The 23,403-nt window shown below is 32.2% G+C and overlaps 1 protein-coding gene across 1 annotated transcript in view; it reads left to right on the top strand.

Moving 5' to 3' along the window:
- Window positions 1–23,403, top strand: part of LOC129228211 (uncharacterized) — a 192,646-nt gene that overhangs the window by 156,680 nt on the left and 12,563 nt on the right. Inside the window, exons 8-13 of the mRNA XM_054862878.1 lie at window positions 2,615–2,674; window positions 3,652–3,745; window positions 4,432–4,607; window positions 8,324–8,470; window positions 12,125–12,325; window positions 21,756–21,988. Coding sequence (XP_054718853.1) covers window positions 2,615–2,674; window positions 3,652–3,745; window positions 4,432–4,607; window positions 8,324–8,470; window positions 12,125–12,325; window positions 21,756–21,988 — 911 coding nt within the window. The remainder of the gene's footprint in view (window positions 1–2,614; window positions 2,675–3,651; window positions 3,746–4,431; window positions 4,608–8,323; window positions 8,471–12,124; window positions 12,326–21,755; window positions 21,989–23,403) is intronic.

Here is a 23,403-nt window from a genome sequence, read left to right on the forward strand (position 1 = left end):
TTTTTTCTGATGAAGGAGGGGTGGTGTGGGGATGCAGTTAACCAAAACTTTGGCTCAATGTAAAGCTCTTTGTTTTGTCTATACTTAGTAACTTTTGCAGTCATTCTTCCTCTGCTAAAAAGATACGATAGATATGAAATAAAATAATAAAAAAATAAAAAACAGCTATTCAGCAAATGTTGCAGAAAAAGAGTTAGGGGAAAGGAATAGAATTGATATTTTTGATTTTTTCCCTTTGAAAATAAATGAAAAATATGTCAACTGGGGCGAGAGGGGGGGGGGGGGAGATTCCCTCTGTTTCTCAAATTGCAGTGAGGGGTGAAAGGTACCATAGCTCATTGAAATAAAATCAATACAATTTGTTGCTTTGCAACAATTGTTGTTACAATTTGTTAAACTACAACTAAAATAAATATGACTTGTTGTAGAACCCTAATATAAACACTTGGTTCAAAAAATATATTTAGAGCACATTTTAAATTGGTTGACCCCAGGTGGGAAGTAATTTTATGGTGCTTATCTTGTGTTGTAATCTGAGCATTAGCTCATTCTTCCAGTACAAAGAGTCAGTTTGGTTTGTGTTTCTGTTCAGTGAAGTTGGATTATTTCTTGCATATATTATTTTTAAATTTAGTCACTAACTTTTTGCTTTGAAATTGTAAATAGTAATTTGTTTTATTAAAATGCTATGGAAAGCGAAATTCTCTTCCTTGTGGTTGGAAAAAGCAGACAAAAATGGATGTGAGATCAGCATGTGGTACCGTGCAGAAAAGGATGAATTTAAAACATTTTGTTCTGTTTGTACATTATCTTTCTGGTATTGATAAACAAGGATTTTCACAGGTACTGTCTCATGCTGATGTGGCGAAACATAAAAGGTTGACGAGTAGCTTGACAAATCATGCTGTATTTTAAATTCCATGTTCTTCGTCTTCTGCTGAAAACAAATTGGTGGTGATGAAGCAATCCAAAGCTTTTGTGCCAAATTCACTCCAAGGCAAAATTTTAAAAGCAGAGGGTTTCTTAATTTTTGTTGCTGCAAAAGAAAAACAATTATTCATTTGCATCTTCGAATCATTTATCTGCAATGTACAGGGATATTTTTCAAGATTCTGAGATGGCAAAAAGTATCAAATTGTCTGATAAAAGTTAAGTACATAATAAGTTTTGGACTTGCACTCTACTTTAAATCCATTCTTATTAAGGATATTTCTTTATCATTTCCTTTTTAATTCACTTCAATGAAACAACAAGAAGGCAAGTAAAGAAGCAATTGAACATACATTTATCCTACTGGTATACATTTCTACTTCATAATGTGTCAAGTGTCACTATGTTAAAGACGAAAAGATTAAATGCATTATATTGTAGTTTTCAAGATTGAAGTTGAAACGTTTTATCATCCACTACAAAAATCAAGTTTTTACATTATGTTTAAATTTAAAAAACCTTTGTATTTGTTGTCCTAAAAATGTCCTGAAATTTTAGCAAAATTGTGCCCTAAAATTTTTGAAATCATCACTCCGACCCCTGTAAATATGATTTTCAGATTTAAATAAATTTTAAATAAAAAATGGGGGAGAGACATTTTAAATTAGTGTAATAATTTGCAATATAAGTGCATTATCAATTTAAAATTCACTCATTATTGCAGTGAGTTATAGCATATGCCTTTTACTACTTTACCTTAGCTACTTTGGAAATGCACTGAACTATGGTTTTTGTGTTTCTTTTCTTGTTAAAACAAAGCATTTTAATACCATCAAATGCTGATAATGTTTTCACACGCAATGCCACAGTTGAAAGGGAATTAATTTTGTCACATGGGACATGTTCAATTAAGAAAAGTGTTTGCAAAGAAAAAGTAGCTCTTTTGCATGATACAATTGTTGATATGAAAAAAAAAAATCAACTGGAAATCGCTTTACTTTCAAAGCATTCATATAATATTGTAACGTGTACTGAGACGCATTTAAATGCGTATAAACTTCCAAATGGTTTCGATTTAATCAAAACTTCATAAATTAGTGTTGATTTTTCATAAACATTTTTAGGTTGCTAAAGCAGTTATTTTTATTTATAATAAAATGCAGCATATAGTGTATTTATAATAATAGATAATGCAGGTTGACATCGATTGATCTAGCATTTTTACTAAAATTAACTGGAATATTCAGTGAGTTTTTCTCTCTAAGGTTAGTGGAAAATCTGTTAAACTTTTTTTTAAAATAGAGCTTCTCTTGTACTGAAAATCGTTCGTAACGGTGTGTATTGTTGTAGCAACATTAATTGGGACCTTAGGGGGTGATTTTCAAATTATGATACCAAAGAAATTTGATGGTTTTTATATAAAATCATATAATATCAAGAAATTAGAATTATTGTGACATACCAACTACAATATCAGTTCAAGTATCTTTGAATTAGTCTTAAGTTTAATTTGAAGAATCATACTGATGGGGGGGGGAGAGTTAGGAAAGTATAAAATGTCATTGGTTGCTGGTTGCTAACTTTGCAACCTGTGTTATTAAATACTTAAAGATTGAGTTTATATCTTAATTCTAGAGAATTTTCTTTCTTAATTACAGTTTTATTCACAGTTCAAATTTTTTAGGCATGCTATGGATGATATTGAGTCTCGGAGGCCACCTTCACCTGACACAGTTCGTCTGCAGTGAGTTTTATAACACTTTTTTCCCGAACCACAATCCCAATGGTTCCATCGTGTGGTTTTCCCCTCTTTTCTCGTACTATTTTATTTAATGTTTTAATTTGTTTGCTTAAAATCGTTTTTTCAATGATTTTTTACTGATTTAAAGATTCTATAGATTGGTTGAAATAAAATTTAAAATGAAATCAACATATTTGTGAAGCTAAAATGCTGTAAGAAAAGAAAAGGATATTTTTCTTCGAAAATTTTAGTCTTAATTGCTCCTACTTTGCACTGCAATTCCGCATTTCCACTCAGTGGGTTTTCATTGTGATATGCTTTTTTACCTTACGATATCTTTAGCAATTGCACGTACATAAAACACTAAAAGGCTTTGAAATGTGAAAAATGCATTGAAAATGTCTCTTCTTTTGCAAGAAAGCAATGACTTTTTCTTTTTGCATCCCCACCCTCTTTCTTTCTTTCTTTTTTTTTCTTTTTTTCTTTTTTTTTTGTTTACTTATTTTTTTATCCTTTTAAGCATGACTTTTTTTTTTAATGAAGTAAGAAATTTTTATCTATAATTTTATATAAACACACTTTTAACTTGTGACTAAATAACACTTAACATTCTGTATACAGTCAACTATCAGTAACTCAAAGTCCCGAAGGACTGGCTAAAAGGTTAGAGTTATTGGTAGTTCAAATTATGGGAAGTTTCCACTACAGCCTCAAGAGTTTGGACCCGATGAAGACTTCGAGATAAAGGAATATTCGAGTTGTAAGCTTTGAGTTATCGAGATCTGACTGTATTTGATAGGAGAAATATTTTGTCATTTTGACTACTGCCAGCATTGAATGAATTTGTTGGTGAAAAAAACATTCATTGCAAAAGTTATAACAAGATAGAAAAAATGTTAGGAGAAATAGTTTTGCCTTCTAGCATGATGCTTTCGGTATTATATTGTAAATGAGTGTAAACTATTTCATATTTTTTGTAGGCCTACAGAACGGGAAGAAACAGAGCGACACATCAGAATGAAACTGAAAGAATTAATGATGTCTGTGGACTTGGATGAAGTTACTAGTAAATATGTAAGCCAATTTCCTATTTTGACTACAATTTGCTACTTTCTTCATTGTACTTAGCTGACACAAAATGTTTGAATTTATTCTGCATTTGTTTTTAAATGCTTCTAATTTTTTAATCAATGCTTGGTCAGTAAGAACTCCTGTAATAAAGAAAAAAAAAGTGCACCTCTTGCATAATCTTTAATTGCTTAATTTTGACTCACATTGAAATAATTACTTTTAAAAAGATGTGCTATCATTTCAGTTTTCTTTGCTGAGAGCATATATCCACTCATACAAACATATGTTGTGTGTAAAACATTTGAAAAAAAAAATATATATATATATAGAGAGAGAGAAACTTGTTTATTGCAAAGAACATCAGACCTAAATCTTTTTTATTTTGAGAGGCATTAGCCTGTCATTCATGCTGTAAGGAAATAGTTTAAGATCCTGAAACTGTTAGTTAGTTTAACACAAGTATGTTTTTAATGAAAATTCTATGCTTCTAAAATGAATTTTGAAACTGAGTTGCAAGATTTGTTACACAACACCACTTTTAGAATACTTAGTACCACTTTTTAAATTATAAAAATTGCTTGAAAATCTCTCTAATGAATGATTTTGTGATTGATGAATGGTTTTTGATTGATGCGATAGATTTCGATGTATTTTGGAAAATTGTGACAAAGTCTTTTAATTCTTTATAGATTCGCACACGGCTTGAAGAAATACTGGACATAGATCTTAAAGAATACAAATCATTCATTGATCAAGAGATGTTAACCATTCTTGGGCAAATGGATGCACCCACTGAGATATTTCAGTACTTATATCTGGGATCAGAATGGAACGCATCTAATTTAGAAGAGTTGGTCATTAATGGGTAACTTTTTGAAACATCATACGACATATTGCATTCCACGAAAAGGCAGACTTTTATCCCGCACATGACCAGTCTAATTTAATTTCAAAACTTGATTTTTTTTTTTTTTTTGCCTAAGAAATCATGTGTGTATGTGTAATTTCTCAGAAAAGAAATCTTTGCGTATCACATTTTTTTAAATATTACTTTTGATGCAAGACATAAAGCTGTCATGTGTGAGACAAATGTCTGATTCTCTGTGGAATGGCTTACTATTTCTTTCTGTTTGAAACTGACCCTAAAGATTATAGATAGGAAAACAAAGAACATATTTTATAAATTTGCAACCAGATATTCTAAGAATATATTGCTGAAATCAAGAATTCTAAAGTTGGCATCCAAAAGCCTGCTGCACATGTGACAGATAAACTTCTTTAAAAAAACATCAATCAAAAAGGAAATTTGAAAAACAATTTTTAATTAACAAATCACACCAGTTAAGTACTTTTACAAACTTTTAACTTTCAACCCTAATTAATTATGGAACTATGTGGAAAATTTAGTCCAAATTGTCTCAAACATGACTGTGGACTCACTCTTTATTATTTTGTGGAAATCAATGAAAATTGATGAAACCAGACAGAATGAAATGTGTATATGCTCAATATTGAAGTTATTAGTAATTCTATCACTTTTCAGGGGTTTATCTAGACATGAATTTGGTTTGTTACAGACCCTACACAAAATTCCAAACAATTGAAAACAAACCTTTCATGAAATTCTAATCAGCGCAGGTGGACCTTTTTTTATGTTTCTTTCTTGTATTCATGCACAGTCGAATCCTCTTAATATAATAGACAATTTTCCACGAAAATTTATTATAATAAGCGGGATAATCCATTAAACGGGATTCGGGATTAAAATTGCAGATATCAACGGTTTGGCACATTGAAAATGTATTACATTAAACTTGATATTCTTTTACCTGATATTCTAATAGGCGGGCTTGACGAAATTAGACTGCTAAAAAACTTTTTTATGTTGAGATACTTTTAAATTTTCCATTATTACATTTTTTCCCTATTTAATATTTACATTCTTTTTTATTGTTTTTGTAAAATTTTGTACTATTTTTTAGTTTAAAAAGCCTTAGATTACAACTACAGTGATTTGCAGAAAATTTTAATTATTTTTTTTTTGGAAATTTCAAACTATCTTTTATTTAACAAGGAGTTCCGTCTAGAACTAAACGAGCCTACTTTCCCGTATACCCACACTACTTTCTAGTACCTGATCAATATTCTCAAAAATAGCAAAAATCGCAAATTTTTCAAACATATTTTTTTTAATATTTTAAGCTGATTTCTGGGAATAAAATATTCCCCACTCATCTAAAAAAAATAGATGCGCAAAAAAAAAAAAAAAAAAAGCAGCGCCTTTTAAACAAAAAAGCTAATACACTTTTTTCCATTAAAAAAAAATTCTTTAACAGCTTTCAAAACGAAAAACTAATAATTAAAATTAATAAACTTATTAAAATAAATACATCATATCAAAAAAAAAAAATCGTTTCTTTTTCCCCTGTTGCCAAAAATAATTTTTTAAAAGAATTAATGCACTTACCAAAATAAATAACAATAAAATGTCAACTTAAAGAAATAATTTTCATTGTCAAAAAAAAAAATAAATAAAATAAATAAATAATAATAATAATAATAAAAATAAATAAAGAAAGAAAGAAAGAAAAATAAATAAATAAAGAAAAATAAATAAAACGAAAAAAATCGTCTGCGCATATCTTTATGTAGAAACATAAATGACTTCGAGTTTATTCGCCGAAAACTGAATACCTAAATTAAACTTTAGCGTGAAAATAAAAACAAGTCATATCAACAATAATTATTTCACAGTTAAAACCTTAGCTGTGGAGTCTGAGTTGGAATCAATCTCATTTTGGGATTAAAGGAGTCGGAGTCGGTCATTTGTCATCCGTGTATAAATTTTTGCCAAAGCTACAAAGTCTGGGAGTCAGAGTCCGATTAATTGTCGCGCACAGAAGTCGGAGTCAGGTGTCTCTAAATTGTCGGAGTCTGGAGTTTGGCGTCAAGAGCTATTTCCAACAAAATTTGTTTGAAGTAAATCCGCCATCAAGTACGGAATCTACATGACTTTGAGTTTCTCCGTAGGCGCTAATGTTAAGGGATTTGAACTGTTCAAAATTGAGCAGAAAATTGTTCAAATCAAAGAGATATTTTATATACAAGTTTTTCATCAAAAACTTTTTGCTACAAAGCTTGTTTGAAGCAAATTCGCCTCATAGTTCCGAATTGCCTTGAATTTCCCCGTAGGCGCTAATGTTAAGTTTTTTTTGAACTGTTCAAAATTGAACAAAAAATAGTTCAAATCAAAAAGTGAAATATGGCATTAAGCCTTCTTTCATGCTTTTTTCTTCTTTTTCTGACTTTTACTGGGAAAGTAGGCTAAAAAGGGAGGAGTCCCCAAGCCCCTAAGGCAAAATTACAACCTTACACCAAACAGCTGATTTGCAGGACCCATTTAATGCAGTTTCTTTTTTATTTGCTATCATCAATCTGAAATAACCATGATTTCGCTGGAGGTTATAGACCTGTCATTAAAGCTGAGGTTGCCTTTGCACTGGCAGCTAAAATTAATTTATCATCCCAACAAGGATCCGCAGATTGAGTGCTAAATTAATTTTAACTACCAGTGTGAAAAAGATGCTTCACAGAGCAATGAATGTTGGGAGAGCATTAGTCTTTAAATGACTTTAATTGGACTTAGATACATGATTATATTGTCGATACATTTAAATACCATACTCATTCCGCTGCTGCGTCCAAGAACAACGTCTTCCTCGTCACAGAGGAGAGAACCAACTGATGCAGGAGTGCCAAAGTTCATCGCGAGGGATGTGGCAGCGCCCTCTAAGTGAAAGCGTACATAGTGTGTAGCAATCTCAGCTTTAATGGAATTTTTACCAGCGGTATTTTGGCTATGGCTCTTTCAGTGATAAACATCAATAAGTGAAACTGCAATATCTGGATGCTAGTAACTTGTTAATGCGAGTATTTTTCAAACAATTCCCATAGTAGCACCCTGAAAAAAAGATTGATAAACCCAGAGTCTTATCAAAAAGGAGCCTTATTGAGAGGTTTCTAACAAGAGATTTTGTAGAGTGTTAAACTATACAAAAAAAAAAAAAAACTATTTTGTACAATATGCAAATATAAGGTATGTTATAGAAGTTGTTAACCTTTGGTTACAAAATAAAACAAGCTGTTAATAATAGTTTTGAAATCATAACAGTAAGATTTATGGTTATGCTAGTAAGATATATGGTTAACCTCTTTTTTTTTGTCATTAATTGTTCCAAAGTTTTCCATCAATTGAAGTCATTGTAAATTGACTAATAAAAAACTTTTAAAAGTTTTGTTTGCTTAATCTTTTGCTGTTTTTTTTTTTTTTAAGTAGGAAGACTTAATTATATATCTTCTTTGCGAGAGCCTGCAATAATTTCATTTTCTATCTCAAAGCATCATTTCATGCATTCAATGTGTTACCAACTTCATTTTTAGAAATCTAGAGCATTTAAACTTAGTTATAGTGTATAATTAACTGTTTAAAAAGTAATTGTGTCTTGTATTGTGAAATGTTATGATCAGTTGTGATTATGTACTCATGTGTAATTTATTTAATTCATCTTTTTGTTTTTATAGGATTGGTCATATACTAAATGTGACTCGTGAAATTGATAACTTTTTCCCTGGCATGTTTGATTATCAGAATATTCGAGTGTATGATGATGAGTCGACAGAAATTTTGCATTATTGGGACAGAACATATCGTTATATAAGAAGAGCGAAGTAAGTCTAAAAAACAAACTTCTTGGATTTGATAATGTGCTTTTGAATTTACTGTTGCAATCTCATTCATTTATTTGTAATTTTACAATGCTTTATTCTTTATAAATTTTCTGAAATATGGAAACATTCATTTCCAATGCTTCTGTCTTAGCAAGCAACCTAAAGAATTTTATTCAGCTGGAATTGGGGTTCTTACAAAATCAGGGTTTGCGCTAAGCATTCACCACCACTCCAAATGAGATAAAAACATAGAATTTCGCAAAGAATCTCTAATTTGGTAAAAGTATTGCCAATCAAAAAATTTTTCAGATCCCCCCCCCCCCAAAAAAAAAAAAAATATTCCCCTCAACACTCAAGTTTATTATTAGAAATTCTCAGGAAAAAAATATTTCCGAAATGGAGAACTCAATGTCTTATGCATTGTTAAGTTTTTATTTAACTTTGTGTATGCTACACTTTTAAAATACACCCCTGTTTGTGAAAATTGCAACACCACGAAGGACTTACGCGAGTGAGCTGAAAATTGCAGGAAATGTAAAGTAGGGCATGATATGCAAATGATTAGAATTGCAGACCGGTAGCGCATGCGTATGCAGAGCAGCGCCCACTGAATGGCGGGCGGATCGAACCGAATATAAATAGCTGCTGTAGTGAGGCATGTATGAGTATCGGTGGTTATACGCTACAGTAAATGTTAACTGAATCTTTACTTTGCCTCTTTGACAAAAAAAAGTGAAATTTGAGCAAATTTCGGAGTTTGAACGAGGCAGAATCGTCGGTGTTCGTGAAACTGGATTGTCTTATGGTGCAGAAGCCGCTCGTGTGCAGCGTAACAGCAGCACAATCATGCGTGTTTGGATGCAATGTACGGACGAGGGTCGGACAACTCGGAAATCCAGGAGTGTACCCCGAAATGTGACGTCAGCTAGCGATGACAGACACCTGGTGCGTATGGCGCTCACGGACTGCACAGCTTCTTCTAGACAATTGGCAGCACAAAGGTCAACAGCTACAGGTGTTTCATTGTGTGCTTCACCAATTCAGAGACGTCTGCTGCAGCGTGGGCTGCGAGCAGGGATTCCTTTATACAGGATTCCTCTCACGCAAAACCATCGCCGCCTGCGGAGCTGGCGTGCTGATTGGCAGCAAGCCGTCTTTTCTGACGAATCCCGCTTCAATTTGTGGCACCATGATTGCCGAATTCATGTCAGGCGCTATGAACGGCACATTCCGGAGTGCATTATCGAACGCCACAGTGGACAAACACTCGTAGTTATGGTTTGGGGTGTCATAGTATATCATGGACGATTACAATTGCTACGAATTGTGGGCAATTTGAACAGTACCCGATACATAAACGAAGTTTCACAGCTCCAAGCTATTCCTTTCCTGCAAGGATTGCCAGGGGCTATATTCCAGCAGGATAATGCCCGCCCACCTGTCGCCAAGACTGTCAAATCCTACCTTGATTCACAGCAGGTGCAGATTTTTCCTTGGCCTGCGTATTCCCTGGATATGTCACCGATTGAACACGTGTGGGATTTCGTTGGGCGGCATCTCGCTCGTGATCCTCGTCCTGTTGCTTCGACAGACGAACTTTGGTTGCGCATACAAACAATATGGAATACTCATCCGCTGGCAGATATTTAAACTTTGTTTCACTCCATGCCGAGTCGCGTAGCAGTTCTTATTGCGGCGCGTGGTGGCCACACAAAATACTAGTTTCTATCTCTTTTTATTGTTTGTTTCATTTGAAAATGTAATCGTTAATTTTTTCCATTACCACTCAACTGTGTATTAAATTTCATTCAATTATGATGCTTTCTTCATGGTGTTGCAATTTTCACAAACAGGAGTGTACACTCAAACCTGTTTTTGTGCATTTTTTTTTCTTTTTTTGCGACTTTTGTGCTTTTTTTTTGTGTGTGTGGGTTATATGAAAGTTTAATCAGATAGGAACTCAATTGACGAACTAATTTATAAAATAAGTGCGAGGAAGTATCTTCGAGTGACCACAGGGGCACCCCGACGGGAAATCACTGGGACCTCCCAAAAATTTCTTTTTGGGGGGGGGGGGGATTTTGCTGGACAATTCAGCAAACTTATCACTACTTGGTTTATTTTGATTTCCTTTAAAGAAGCAATTCTTAGTTCAACCTTTGTAAGGTTTTTTGGTTTTTTCTATGTGAGACTTTTTTCATGCGGACCCTGTCCATCGCATAAAAAAATATTTTAAACTGTGTTGCAGAAACTATTTTTTATAGCTATTCCTGAAGTTTCAAACAATTTTTTTTAAATGTGAATTTTTTTGTTCGGTGTTTATCCACCGCACAAAAACAGGTTTCGGTGTATAAGCACTTATAATGTGTATTTTATAAAACTGTTGCTTAGTTTTCTGATTGAACTTTTCTTTAAAAAAAGATTGAAAAGTCCACCATTAAAATTGGTTAAGACATATAAAATTTGGCTAATTTGTTGACTAGTAATTTTGAATCTCTAGCCTGGGCCCAGCAAAATGATGGAATAAGTACATTAATGGTGCTGGAGAGAAAGGGGGGGGGGAGGATGTTTCAAACTGATTATCGTGGTAAAAAAAAAAATTGTTCTTTTTTTTGTGATAATTCACCCTCATGAATGGAAACGCAATGTAACTGTAGTATCTTAAAGGTGAATTTTGCTGACATTCCAGACCAGTGTTTATTAATTTAATAAGAGGAATCCTTTTGAATGATAACTTTTCTCATGGAACCCTTGTTTTCTATCAATAGTATAATTTGTTTGCATACAACATTCTAGTAATGGTTTATTTTCAACGAAAGTTCTTTTTCAGTTTAAAAAGAAAAAAAAAACATTTTTTGACATTAAGAAAAGTAATATAAAAATTAACACAAATTTCTCTAAGCATCTGCTACTCGTTTCAAACAAAATTTAATTTTAATGATATGAGCAGTACCTATTTTTACTATGACAGATACATCTTTAATATCTGGCTTTAAGGATGAAAGTTGCTTTCTCAGATCAGGTTTAGCATTAAGTCTACAGTTATAATTAGCTTCTGTCGACAGATAAATCGAGAACATAAATTTAACTGAAAACAGTGCCAACAAAGAATTTCGTGACAATTGAGAACATGTGTCTTTTAAACTGCACCAGAATTTCACTGAATGGAATCATTTTAAATTTCTGGTGCAAGGAAGGATCAAGTGCCGTTTCAATAAAAGATTTGCTTTCTTGAACTGAAATGATTGAAAGTTATACATTGACAATAAATGACTTTTAATTCCACTATTGATAGTTTCTCAGCTTCCATTTGGAAAATACTCATTAAATACTTCACTCAAACCTTATTTTCTGAGACTGATTTAAACGTTTTGGAAAAAAAGAAAAAAAATGAAAGTTTTGTGGAATCCTTAAGTGATTTTTATGGAAGCCTGAAGTTCAGCTGAACACAATTTAAGAAACACTGTTCTAGTCTGATATTATTTGCATAAAAATGAAAGTAGATATCTTGAATGTAATGAGAAGTGCACAATAAACATGAATTGTTTTATGTGAGTATAAATTGCTGAAATGTAATGACCTCTTAGTTATGTAACTGTGTTTTTGCATTCAAAACTAAGCATATTTTAATGTTTTTCTCTTCTTTTTTTTCAGGGATGAAGGTTCAAAAGTTCTAGTACATTGTAAAATGGGAATAAGTCGTTCAGCGTCTGTAGTTATTGCATATGTTATGAAGGCATATGATTGGAATCTACAAAGAGCGCTGGAGTTTGTGAAAACAAAACGTGGCTGCATTAAACCCAATTCTGGTTTTTTGAAGCAACTAGAAATTTACCAAGGAATATTAGATGCCAGGTTATATATATATATATATATTTTCTTTTACAACCTTTTATTTTACCATGATAAATGAAAATTAGTTTTGTTTCCAAATTTTTTTAGCTGACATTTGGGACCAGGGCCATGTCCAAGGAGAGGGTTTTTGGAAGTATTTCCCTCCCATTGAAGAAAAAATAATAAGATAAATAAAAATAACATATTTGACTTTTCATAACAATATTGTGAAATTTAATGTATTGCACTTTCGCGAAACAGAAGAAATAAAATTTTCTCTCTAATGTTTTTCTGTAATTTACGACTGTTAGAGCTTAAACATCTAGAATAATATTTTAGAAAAACTGTGGTGTGTGGAAGAGCCGCTGAAGGATTTGTCAATACAAAGCATTAACTAGGTTGAAGTTCTAAAATGAAGGAATACTGCTGTCCTATGCACAGCCAGAATTATCTTTTCGGGGGGGGGGGACAGGTCCTTTTTACAGGTGTGTATAAATGCCATACTGAAATCGGCAATTTCACTAAAACTAAAGTTTGTAAGGGATTGAACTCCCTCCCCCCCCCCCCCCTTGGTTAAGGATGTAGAAGCTTTAAACCCCTCCCTTTATAAAAATCTTGACACAGGCCTGTTTGGGTCTTATAACTTCCAAGAAGAACAACCAATTAATGAACAGCTCATAATCTCTTTTTTTAAATGCAGTTTCAAAATTTTTTCCTTGCATGAATTGCCAATAGTGGCTTTCTTCTGTGCATTTTTAAAATGAAAATGACCAGAAAATGCTGCATGCAATATACCAACAGCCTGGTTATGATATTCAGAGACTGCAGTTTTGTCCTCATTGTAAACTCATCAGTCTGGATTAGTCAAGGGCAGTAAACTTGCTGCTTAGTGCCCAAGCTTTTTGCCTTCAATTGACCTGTCAAGGGTGAAAGTTTTCAGTCTTCTGACGCAGGCGTACCCACCTGGGGGGGGGGGGGGGTCATGGCGCAAACTGTGCCAGCAAAATGTTGTTTAGGAGGGTTGTTTTGACGGGTATTTTTCTCATTTTTTGGGGGGCTTTATGATATTTAGGGGATGTGCCCTTGCTCTTAGTGGGGGTGGGCACCCCCGCTTGATGGATTTCCGTCTTTTTAAAAAAATTCAGAATGGGATTTGAGTTTAATTCATTCACTGATTTTTATTATTTTTTAAAGTTATATTTATATATATATATATATATATATATATATATATATATATATATATATATATATATATATATATATATATATAATAGGAAGTTGAGAATTTGGTACTTTATGATCATATTTAAGAGAAGTTGTTACTAACTAATGTTGGAAAATAAATTATTCTTAAATATAGTGCAATAACTTATTCTTAAATAATCATTTGTATACTTGTTTATATTTTCTGTTTGTAGACACATTTTGCTGAAAATAGGTGTTTGTTTATTAAGTATTTAGTGTTGTATTTAATCCTTATAATTACTTAAAAACTAAACTCCCCCCCCCACGCACACACAGCCCTCCATCCCCCTATTCAAAAAATTTCTAACTTGAATATTTTTGCAACGTTTACCCCTGTGACTAGTTGAAATACACCATTGCTGCGGACTCTATCGCTGGTGTGCTAAACAAAATTTTATGCAGCCCTTTTTAAAGAATGTCAATAAAAGGAAGCATTTTAATTAGTACCCCAGTAGCACCAGAACGTTCAAATTTGGTACAGAAATCGTGTTATTGGTCAAATGACGGTGTTAAGTGTCACTTGTTCGTTATATTCGGCGTACAAAAACAGTAATATTATTACGGTGCCGTTCCCGTGCTAATATAACGTAATATTTCACGGCATCAAACCGGTGTTAATTTTACCGTTCAATTTTAGTGCTAATGCCACCTAATTCGAGCGCCCTCTATCTGTGTTTACCTCGGAATAGTATAATGTGTGTGAGCTAGAAGTTTCCTATATAGGGATCTTCTCTTCGTTCGAATACATAAAATTCTGTAAAATTGGATGTTTCTTTGAAGATTAAAGAATACAGTAATGGATTAACTTTTGTCAAAAGTAATCGAGTTAAATTAAGTTGGGGTAAAAATCCTAGCTACCTTGTAATTATTGTCATAGGTTAGGCCTATGGCGAAAAAAGCTAGCGATCTACTCAGTTCCATTTATCAAATTCCTCGGCAATTATTATAGCTTTTTTAAAAAATCTTCAACATGTAAATTTTATACACAAGTCTGTTAAAATTTGGAGATGAGTGGTGTTTTTTATATGTACTGAATTTTATCCGTTTTTTTGACCTTCGAACATTCTGGAAAAAAAAAATGTTTATTCTGTTTGAAAAAATATTCATTACAAATAACCTATTTGATTAACAGAAAAAGTTCCTCGTTCAAATAGTATTTTAAAAAAAATAGATTTATCTCAAAAGAGTCAGGGTTACAAAAATAAGATTCATTGAATAAAATTTAATTCATTCTATTCTAAAGCAAAACAAAATGGCGAGTAGCCATAGGTTGCAGATTTGTCTGATGTTAAAGCTATCACCTGCCGCTTGGAATTTCCTCCTGCTCATGCTTCAACGGACAGTAAAAATCAACAAATTATGGAATTTTAAAGGGATAGGTAGGAAATTAAAATTATTACTTTGAAAAATAGAAAAAATTCTGCTTATAATTCTACCATTTTGGTTGTCGAATCGTAGAAATGTTTTGAAGTAAAAAATAACCATTCAAGGAATAATTTACGGATATATTACTGCATTATTGTTATTTTTAATGAGTTAAGTTTTTGTGATTTATAATCTATCGTATTTTTCTGATCAGAACTAAAAAACTCGAATCCTCTTTCAGGTTTTTTTTTCTTTCCTTCATACTTGATCAATATTTAGCAATTTATCAATATGATTATTTTTAAAAAAAATCTTAATATTAAAAATCTTAAAATATATATATATATATATATATATATATATATATATATATATATATATATATATATATATATATATATATATATATATATGTATATATATATATATATATATATATAAACAGATTAATTGGGAATTTTGTCTGCTTATTTTCATTTTAAATTTAGGCAATAAAAGCCATAAACGGGATAGATATGATTTTTAAAATTAATTTTTGGTTGTTCCTAAAATATGTGTAAAAATGTATCATGTAAAATAAAGGATATTTAATAATTAAATTTTGCATTGACTTTTATGAGTTTCTTAATTCATTTTTGTGTGAATATGTTATTCTGATTTTATTTAATAACGAGTATAAGAATATAATTCATATGAGTTATTTTTGAGGTCCAAGAAACTCCCCTAAGAAGAGTTAGGGGAATGTGGGGTAAAGTGAAATAGGAGGGCAAAGTGAAATGGTGAAATATTTCACTCTGACTTTTACCGCCACCTATCTGATTGGTATTATTTTAATTATATAGTAGCACATGTTGTCTATTACAGTCAGAAAAAAAACAGAAGGAGATAAAAACAGTAAGGTAATACATTCAATTTTTAAACATTGATACTCGTATTGTAATACTTTGTAGCAAGTAACAAATTATTTTTGTTGTTCTAAAATGATAAAGTAGTTCTTATTAACATTTAGCATATTAATTGAGACCTTCTAATATTCAGTGCAGTATTTATTAGTTAATATTTAGCTTATTTGTATTTTGAGTATTTTTTTACAATTAGGCAAGTACATGCTGGGCAAAGTGGATGGGGCAAAGTGAAATAGTTTATTTCATTTAGTCGCTCTATTCTTTACTGAACCACTGCGTATTCATTTGTTAATAAATTCATTTGCATTACTTCATTTAGTAATTCGATTATTTATTCATTCATTCACTTATTTTCTTATTAATTCACACTTTTATTTAGTTATTTTTCTTCATACATTAATTAATCTATTTAATTATTCGCTTTAGCAGTCCTGATTTTTTTAACGAAGTTATTTAATCAAAAATATTTTTTTATAACCAAATAGAAAACAATTCATTAGGAAAATATTTTATTTTTCACTTTGCCCTATGAAGAAAAAAGTGAACATTTTCCACTTTTCTTTTAAAATCACAAGTTTACTGACAAAAGTAACAAATACTGTTTTAATGACAGTTTTATTATAAAATACAACGTTCTTTCTTTATGTACTATAATTTTCAAAATAAATCACCAATTTGTTCATTTTGTAAAAGCTCAGTCATCTTAATTGTTTTTCTGTACCCCATATTCCCCCACTTGCAGTTTACAGAGAAAAAAAGAAGAGGGAGCAGGAAACTAAGGGTTTCAACAAAAAATTCTCTAAAGTCTATTTCGAAGTATTTTGTCCAATTGTAGAGTTCGGAATATGATTTTTTTGCCATAACTATTTATTTTGCTGTTTCATTGCACAAAATTTTATTCTGAGTTAATCCTAACAAACATATAAACTCAAAATAGAACAATGTGCTAATCAAACAGCAAATTGAATAGTTATGGCAAAAAAAGTATCATATTGCGGATTCTACATTTGGACAAAATACTGTGAAATGGCCAGTAAAATCAATCTGAAAGTTTAGTAACGCAAACTGACTTAAAGGGTGAAAGTCATTGAAAATTAGAGATATTTTTCAAATACTTAAAAAAAGATTTTATTAAAGTAAACTTTTCAAAATTCTAATAATTAGTTATCGAACAAACTGGAAAAAGAGAAGAAAGCACTTCAAAAAATTTCCTCCTAGCAATTTTTAGACCCATGATATTTTTAATAAAGTTGCTAACGTGTTGTTTTATTTTCTTTTGAAAATATCTTTCTCCATATACTCGCATGTAGAATACATATCAAAGCCGTACATTATTTGAAAGTTGTAAGTAATTTAAAATACCTATTTTATTCATTGAATGTATTTTAATTCATTCATTAACAGGATTCACCAAACCTTGCTCAGCTCGAAATAACCCATCTGGGTTTTTTCACTTAATCCCAGTTGAAAAAACCCTACTATCTCGGTAGCGTGGGTTTTTTCAAAATTTACAGCACATTGAAACATTTGAGAAGATTATAACTATATTAATCGTATAGTTATAATCTTCATCCAAATTTCTAATGTATTAAAAATTAAAACTGCTTATGGATGCTCCAATTAATTAACATACATTTTTTTAAGGAAATCAAAATTAGCAAAACGTATCTATTTCAATCACTTTCAAAAATTTTGTTCTTTCATTGTTGAAAAAAAATGTTTTAATAAGCTTACAATGAATCGTTTTTAACAGCAGATCAAAGCAAGTTTGCAAATTGAAAAAGTTAAATCTTTACTAGTAATGAAGCTGAAAGTCTGTCTGGAAATCTGGATCTCTCTCTAGCTGGATGTCTGGATCTCTGTGACGCGCATAACGCCTAACCCGTTCGGCCAATTTTCATGAAATTTGGCACAAAATTGATTTGTAGCAGGGGGGTGTGCCCCTCGAAGCGATTTTTCAAAAATTGGATTTTCTTCTTTTTCTGTTCCAGTTTTAAGAACATTTTAATGATCAAAATATCATTTGGACGCAAATTATGATAACGTGGAACCTTGACATGGGCGAACAATTTAACATATTGGCGAGAAATTCATCATCCACCATTGGTAAATATACAGGCGAACCAAATGATATTAATTTTCTACGTGGGTAAAGCCGTGCGGGTACCGCTATTAATGACATAAAATTAGTCAACCTGTGTGATGACTACACCAGATTCTTTAATTTATAACCGTACCTGAATATTTTGTCGTATTCTGTATTATTATGTGTAAGATGATTTTGTGACTTTATGATTATTAATTTTAATATACAGTGAAACCTGTGTAAGTTGACCACTCGCGGTGCAGTACTTTGGTGGTCAACTTAGACAAGTGGTCAACTTGTAAAGGTTGGTAATGTTTTTTTTTTTAATTTTTTGTCATTTCTTGCACCATGTATTCAATTTTTGAGGAATTCACCCTTACTCTTTCTGTTCAATTCCACTTTCATTGTTTAACATTATTGAAAGTGAAACAATAATTAAAAATGCTATTCAAATACTTTTGTGATTTTCCTCTTATTTTTAACTATATTAGACACTGTGATTTTAGAAATTCCGTAAATGCCAACTAATTTTCTCTGGCTTTCTCCATTTTCAACTACTTTTAATATTTCATACTTGTTATTAATCTCAAGTCCCACTAACTTTCTTTTTGAAGCCTTTTTATGCAAAGCTTATAACACAAAAAGCAACAAGCTCGACTCTCCCAGTTCATAAAGGCAAAATTAAAATGCCCTATTATCTCTTAATCCCTTGCACCAGAAACATGTAACTTTACTCATTATTAGCAGGCCCAGATCTGCGTTCCCACAGTGCGAGGGGCCCGCCTCCTTAAAAGGGCTAACGGCCCTAGAAATTGAAGAAAAAACAGAAAAAAAAAACTAGCACTAAGAGTTATTCTCTTAGACACTGCTGGCCGCTAGGGAGGGGGCCTACATATTTTGTTGCAGGGGGGCCCAAAATGTATAGATCTGGGCCTGCTCTGTTTAGCAGCATTCCTGTGTTGCCCCAACATATTGAAACTGGAAAAAAAGACTTTGAACTTTTCTACTGACACTTATTTTCATTGAACAGAGTACAAAAAACTATCTCAAATAGAACTACAAATGAAAAACAAGTCAGGAGAATAAAGAACAGCATATACTTTATGCTGCAATTTAATTAGTAAAATGCTAGTATGTCATCAAAGCATTAAAAACATTCTTTGAAAGCTATCAAAAAAAGAAATTATTATTATTATTATATATAATAAATAAATAAATAATAAAATAAAATAATATGCTGAAGACAATTTAAAAAAATAAACCAAATGGTCAATTTATAAAGGGTTTTTTACAATACTCCAGACCAAATTTGGCGTACATTAGTGGTCAAGATAGATGGTCAAGATAGAGAGGTGGTCAAGTTACAGAGGTTTTCCTTCATTATATGAGATAGGGCTAATTCCGTTCCCGACAAAAGCGGTCAACATAGACAGGTGGTCAACTTACAAGGGTAGTCAACTTTACAGGTTTTACTGTAGTTAAAATTTTTATTTCCAACTTCTCATGTCGAAGGATTTAAAATACATGGCATAATTCATGTTTATGGTTTATGCTGTTTCCTTTACCTTGAAACGTTGCCATGAGTTTAAAAAAAAAACAAACTGTTAAATCTTGAGCATTCAATGTCTTCTTTGCCAAACTTGGCAAAGATACAACATTAACTGGGTTTTTGTATAAGGGAAATTTCTTTTTGGAGTTTCTGTCCCCATAGGGGAGTGAAAACTATCCATGTGAATCCCGGAGCATCAAAGGTCCTCTGTGCGAAATTCGCAGAAATCTGATGTCAACTGAATTTTCGTGAAAAAAGCCCCTCGGAGTGTTACAAACATAACTATTGCGAAGATTTTACCCGTGAAAACAGAATATGCAATTAAGTGTTGTAAACACCAAAATGAAACGTCTTCCTAGCACTTTAACATAACGTAATGTTCCACGTTCAAAGTTGGTGCAAAAGAGGTGGTACAACACCAGATTTTGACGTGTTATACGACATCGATCGATGAGACACATAGACGCTTTTTAGACCGTTCTGAGAGAACGTAATTTGAACGTGTCGGATGGTGTGCTGAGAACGTGTTATAGAACGAGCTTTGAACGCCTCTGTGCTGCTTGGGTAGCCTGTTATTTAAATTCAATTTTCTCAGTAATGTTAAAAGAAATGTAAATTTAAATCATCCGATATGATAGTATCATTGCATATTGCTTTTTTTAAAAACTGTAATTGATCGAAAATTCTAAAAAAATTAATACTGTCTTTGAGAAAATCCTAAATTCATCATTTAACTCGTTTTATGCGAGAAATGTACTATAACATGTTCTGCAATTCGTTACTAGATCATAGGTCACCTTTTGTATTTCCACTGTGCTACTGACCTGTTAAGCATGCTGGAAGTGAGGTTGATGAATTGTCTGTCACTTATTTTTCAAAAACAATAGCATTCTGCTGAGAAAAATAACATGGATATTTATTGTGCTCTCAGAAGAACTTACTAAGTTGACAAAAATTGCCAGCTATGTACGTTGGTCTGCGGCAAACATGGGCGGATTTAGGACTGAGTTCCTGGGGGGAGGGGGGGGGGGCAGGAATTTTTTTTTTTTTTTTGAGCAACATTTTTAATTGCCCTCCCCCTCAGATGTTTTTGCCTGTTTTCTGTGATGCGTAAGGCCATTCTTTACTTTTCTATGTGTCGTTTTCATTACTGTGTGTAATCATGCTATCCTTTTTAAATTGACCTTAAAAGAGAGGGGGCTGGTATTAAGAGAGTGACGCAGTGCTCCCTTTTAAGTGGGATATAGAATATCTCCAGTTTTAGGGGGGCCCGGGGGCTACTCCCCCGGAGAAAATTACCTAAAATGGATATAAAATTCTGCATTTTGAAGTCTTATAAAGGTTTATTGGAAATAATAGGCAAATAATTTTTTTTTATTAGTTTTACGCTTTAAAAGTGCTTTGTGATGCAAGTTAATACTTTAAAAGAAATGGTGCACAGATTTAGTGAATAGGTATCAAGAAAGTAACATACTACCCATTTGAACAATTCTTAATTTATACACTTGATAAGAAATAAAATTGAAGCACACTTTGCTTAGGAGTTTCAAAGACTTGTCTAATTATTTTCAAGGTTTGGTTTGTTAGATTGTATTTTTGGCTCAAGAGTCCTTGTAGGCTATACTGCGCCAATTCTTTTCAGGGATTTTAGAACCTATCAAAAATTTGCACTTTCCAGTCTCTGAAATTGAGTAGTAGATTATACAGTTGTACAGTATTGTTTGTAAGAAACGGCTATTTTAAGTTTAAAAAAAAAAAAAACTTTAATTTCCTATTCAAAAAAGAAAAAATCATGATTTTTTTTTGTTATAAGATTTTGGAAGATAAGTTGTTACTATATAAACTCCTCGCAAAATTGGGGGGCATTGTCCCCTTTGCCCCCCCCCCCTCCTATAAATCCACCCATGCTCTTCTGAACTGTTCAAAAACAAAAAAATAATGATTTTTTTAAAAAATTTTTGGAAAATGTGTTGTTACTACATAAATTCATCCCAAAACTGGGGGGGCATTGCCCCCCTCTGACCCCCCATAAATCCGCCCATGGCGGCAAAATATACTTGCCTGCAATTTGAGAAAAAGAAGTAAACAAGTTTAAATCGTTGGGGGGGGGGGGGGGGAATAAAGCTTTGTGTCCATTGTTATGGGAATTTTTCTACATCGTTGCTCAAGCGAAGAAACATTTTGTTAGTCTTGAGCAAACAATTTTTTTAAGTGAGTTCATTTTGACCAGTTTAATCTTTTGTCGTTTTTTTTTTTTTTTTTTGTGCAATCTTTTTGACAAATCTCATTTTTTTGCAGTAAACAACGCCATAACAGTTTATGGCGCTCTAAATCGGAAACAAATCTCAAGTCTTCCTCTAAGCCAAAGAAGAAGTTGGATGACAAGAAATCTAAGATGCGCGAGAAAAGTGAATCTCTTCATCATTTACGAGCATGTAATCCAATCCCCACACGTCCAAAGTCATGGTCACCAAATGATGTCGTCGCAGACATCTTGTTCCCACCACAAAGTAGCCTAACACCTGATCTGTGTAAGTATTATTTCCTTTTGTAACTTGGAATGAAACTGGTGAGGGTTGCAACCAGAATTGAACCGAAAAAAATTCTGATTATTTCGGTTCGATATATCTTCAGTCATTTTGTTACTTTAACTAACTATAACCAATATTTTGTTACTTATTTTCAACCATATTTTTATCATTATTACCATACATTGCTACATTTATGATAAAATCATATTTTTAGTACAAATAAAAAAATATGTATAATAACATCATTAATTCTGAGCTAAACTGAAGACCGGAACTGAATGTGCATAAATTTTTTTACTTCAACCGAAAAAATATATGTATACAGTAAAACCTCTCTAATGCGGTCCGCAATAGAGGGAGCCAGTTTTTATAAGAACCGAGCAGAAATGGGGTGTTTGGATATACACCATTTTTTATTTTGTTCAAATTTTTATGGTGGATTCTTCTAAAGATTTTAGAAAACACGTATTTTTTCTTTAGCTCCAAAAAATTTTTGGGGAACCTGTAAAAATTCGTAAAGCAGAGTTCGACAAAGAGGTTTTTCTAAATTAGCGTTTTTTTTAATGCATTTATTTCTGTGTATTAAGCATCAGCCAAATAAATTCTTGTGTTGACAATATGACATTTAGTACCAAAATTGAAATACATCGTACATTTTGACCTTCAGTACAGCCTTTCAGGGGTCGGCAAATTTTGTCGAAAAAAATTAAAAAGTGCCATGTTTGAGGCCCTCTGATTCCCTGCATTCAGGCTCAACCATGGTTTTTGTATGTAATTTGTGTAATAATATATATAAATTATTCAATGCCTTCATTAGTTGCATGTCTCACCCTCTGCGCTGCCAAAAAATGGCTGTTTTTGTATCGAAAAATGCTAAAAAAATGCAGTTTTAATGAGCTTTTATCTCAGTGCACTGTGGGTCATTGTAGAACTGGATGCCTGCATTTCAAACTAAAGTATGTGTATTTTCACAAACAAGTGACAGAAATATGGGCAAATACTTTTCAAGAACACAATACGTATTTCAAAACAGTAAAATGAACTATTCAGTTTTCAATTCAGTCAAAATATCCCGGCTTAAACTTTCCTCCAGGGACTTCCAGATAATATTTAAAAAGTTAGTACAATCAAAAACTTACCATAAAAGAGTTATAAACTTGTAAATAGACTGATTATGCTTACCTGCATACTTTATATTATGATAACTAGAAGCAAAGTGAAAGAAAAACATCAAAATATGATAAAAAGTGTATTTTTTAGGGGTCTGCATGTCAGTGCACTGAGGTTTAGTATGGAACTTGATGCCTACATTTCAAAATAGAGTGTATGTCTCAAACTCATAGTTATGTCACAAACAAGTGACATAACTATGACCAATGGTTCTGCAGGTTCATAAAATGCACTTCAAAATGAAG

This window comes from Uloborus diversus, chromosome 1 (genome assembly GCF_026930045.1).
Source record: "Uloborus diversus isolate 005 chromosome 1, Udiv.v.3.1, whole genome shotgun sequence".
Classification (NCBI taxonomy): Eukaryota; Metazoa; Arthropoda; class Arachnida; order Araneae; family Uloboridae; genus Uloborus; species Uloborus diversus.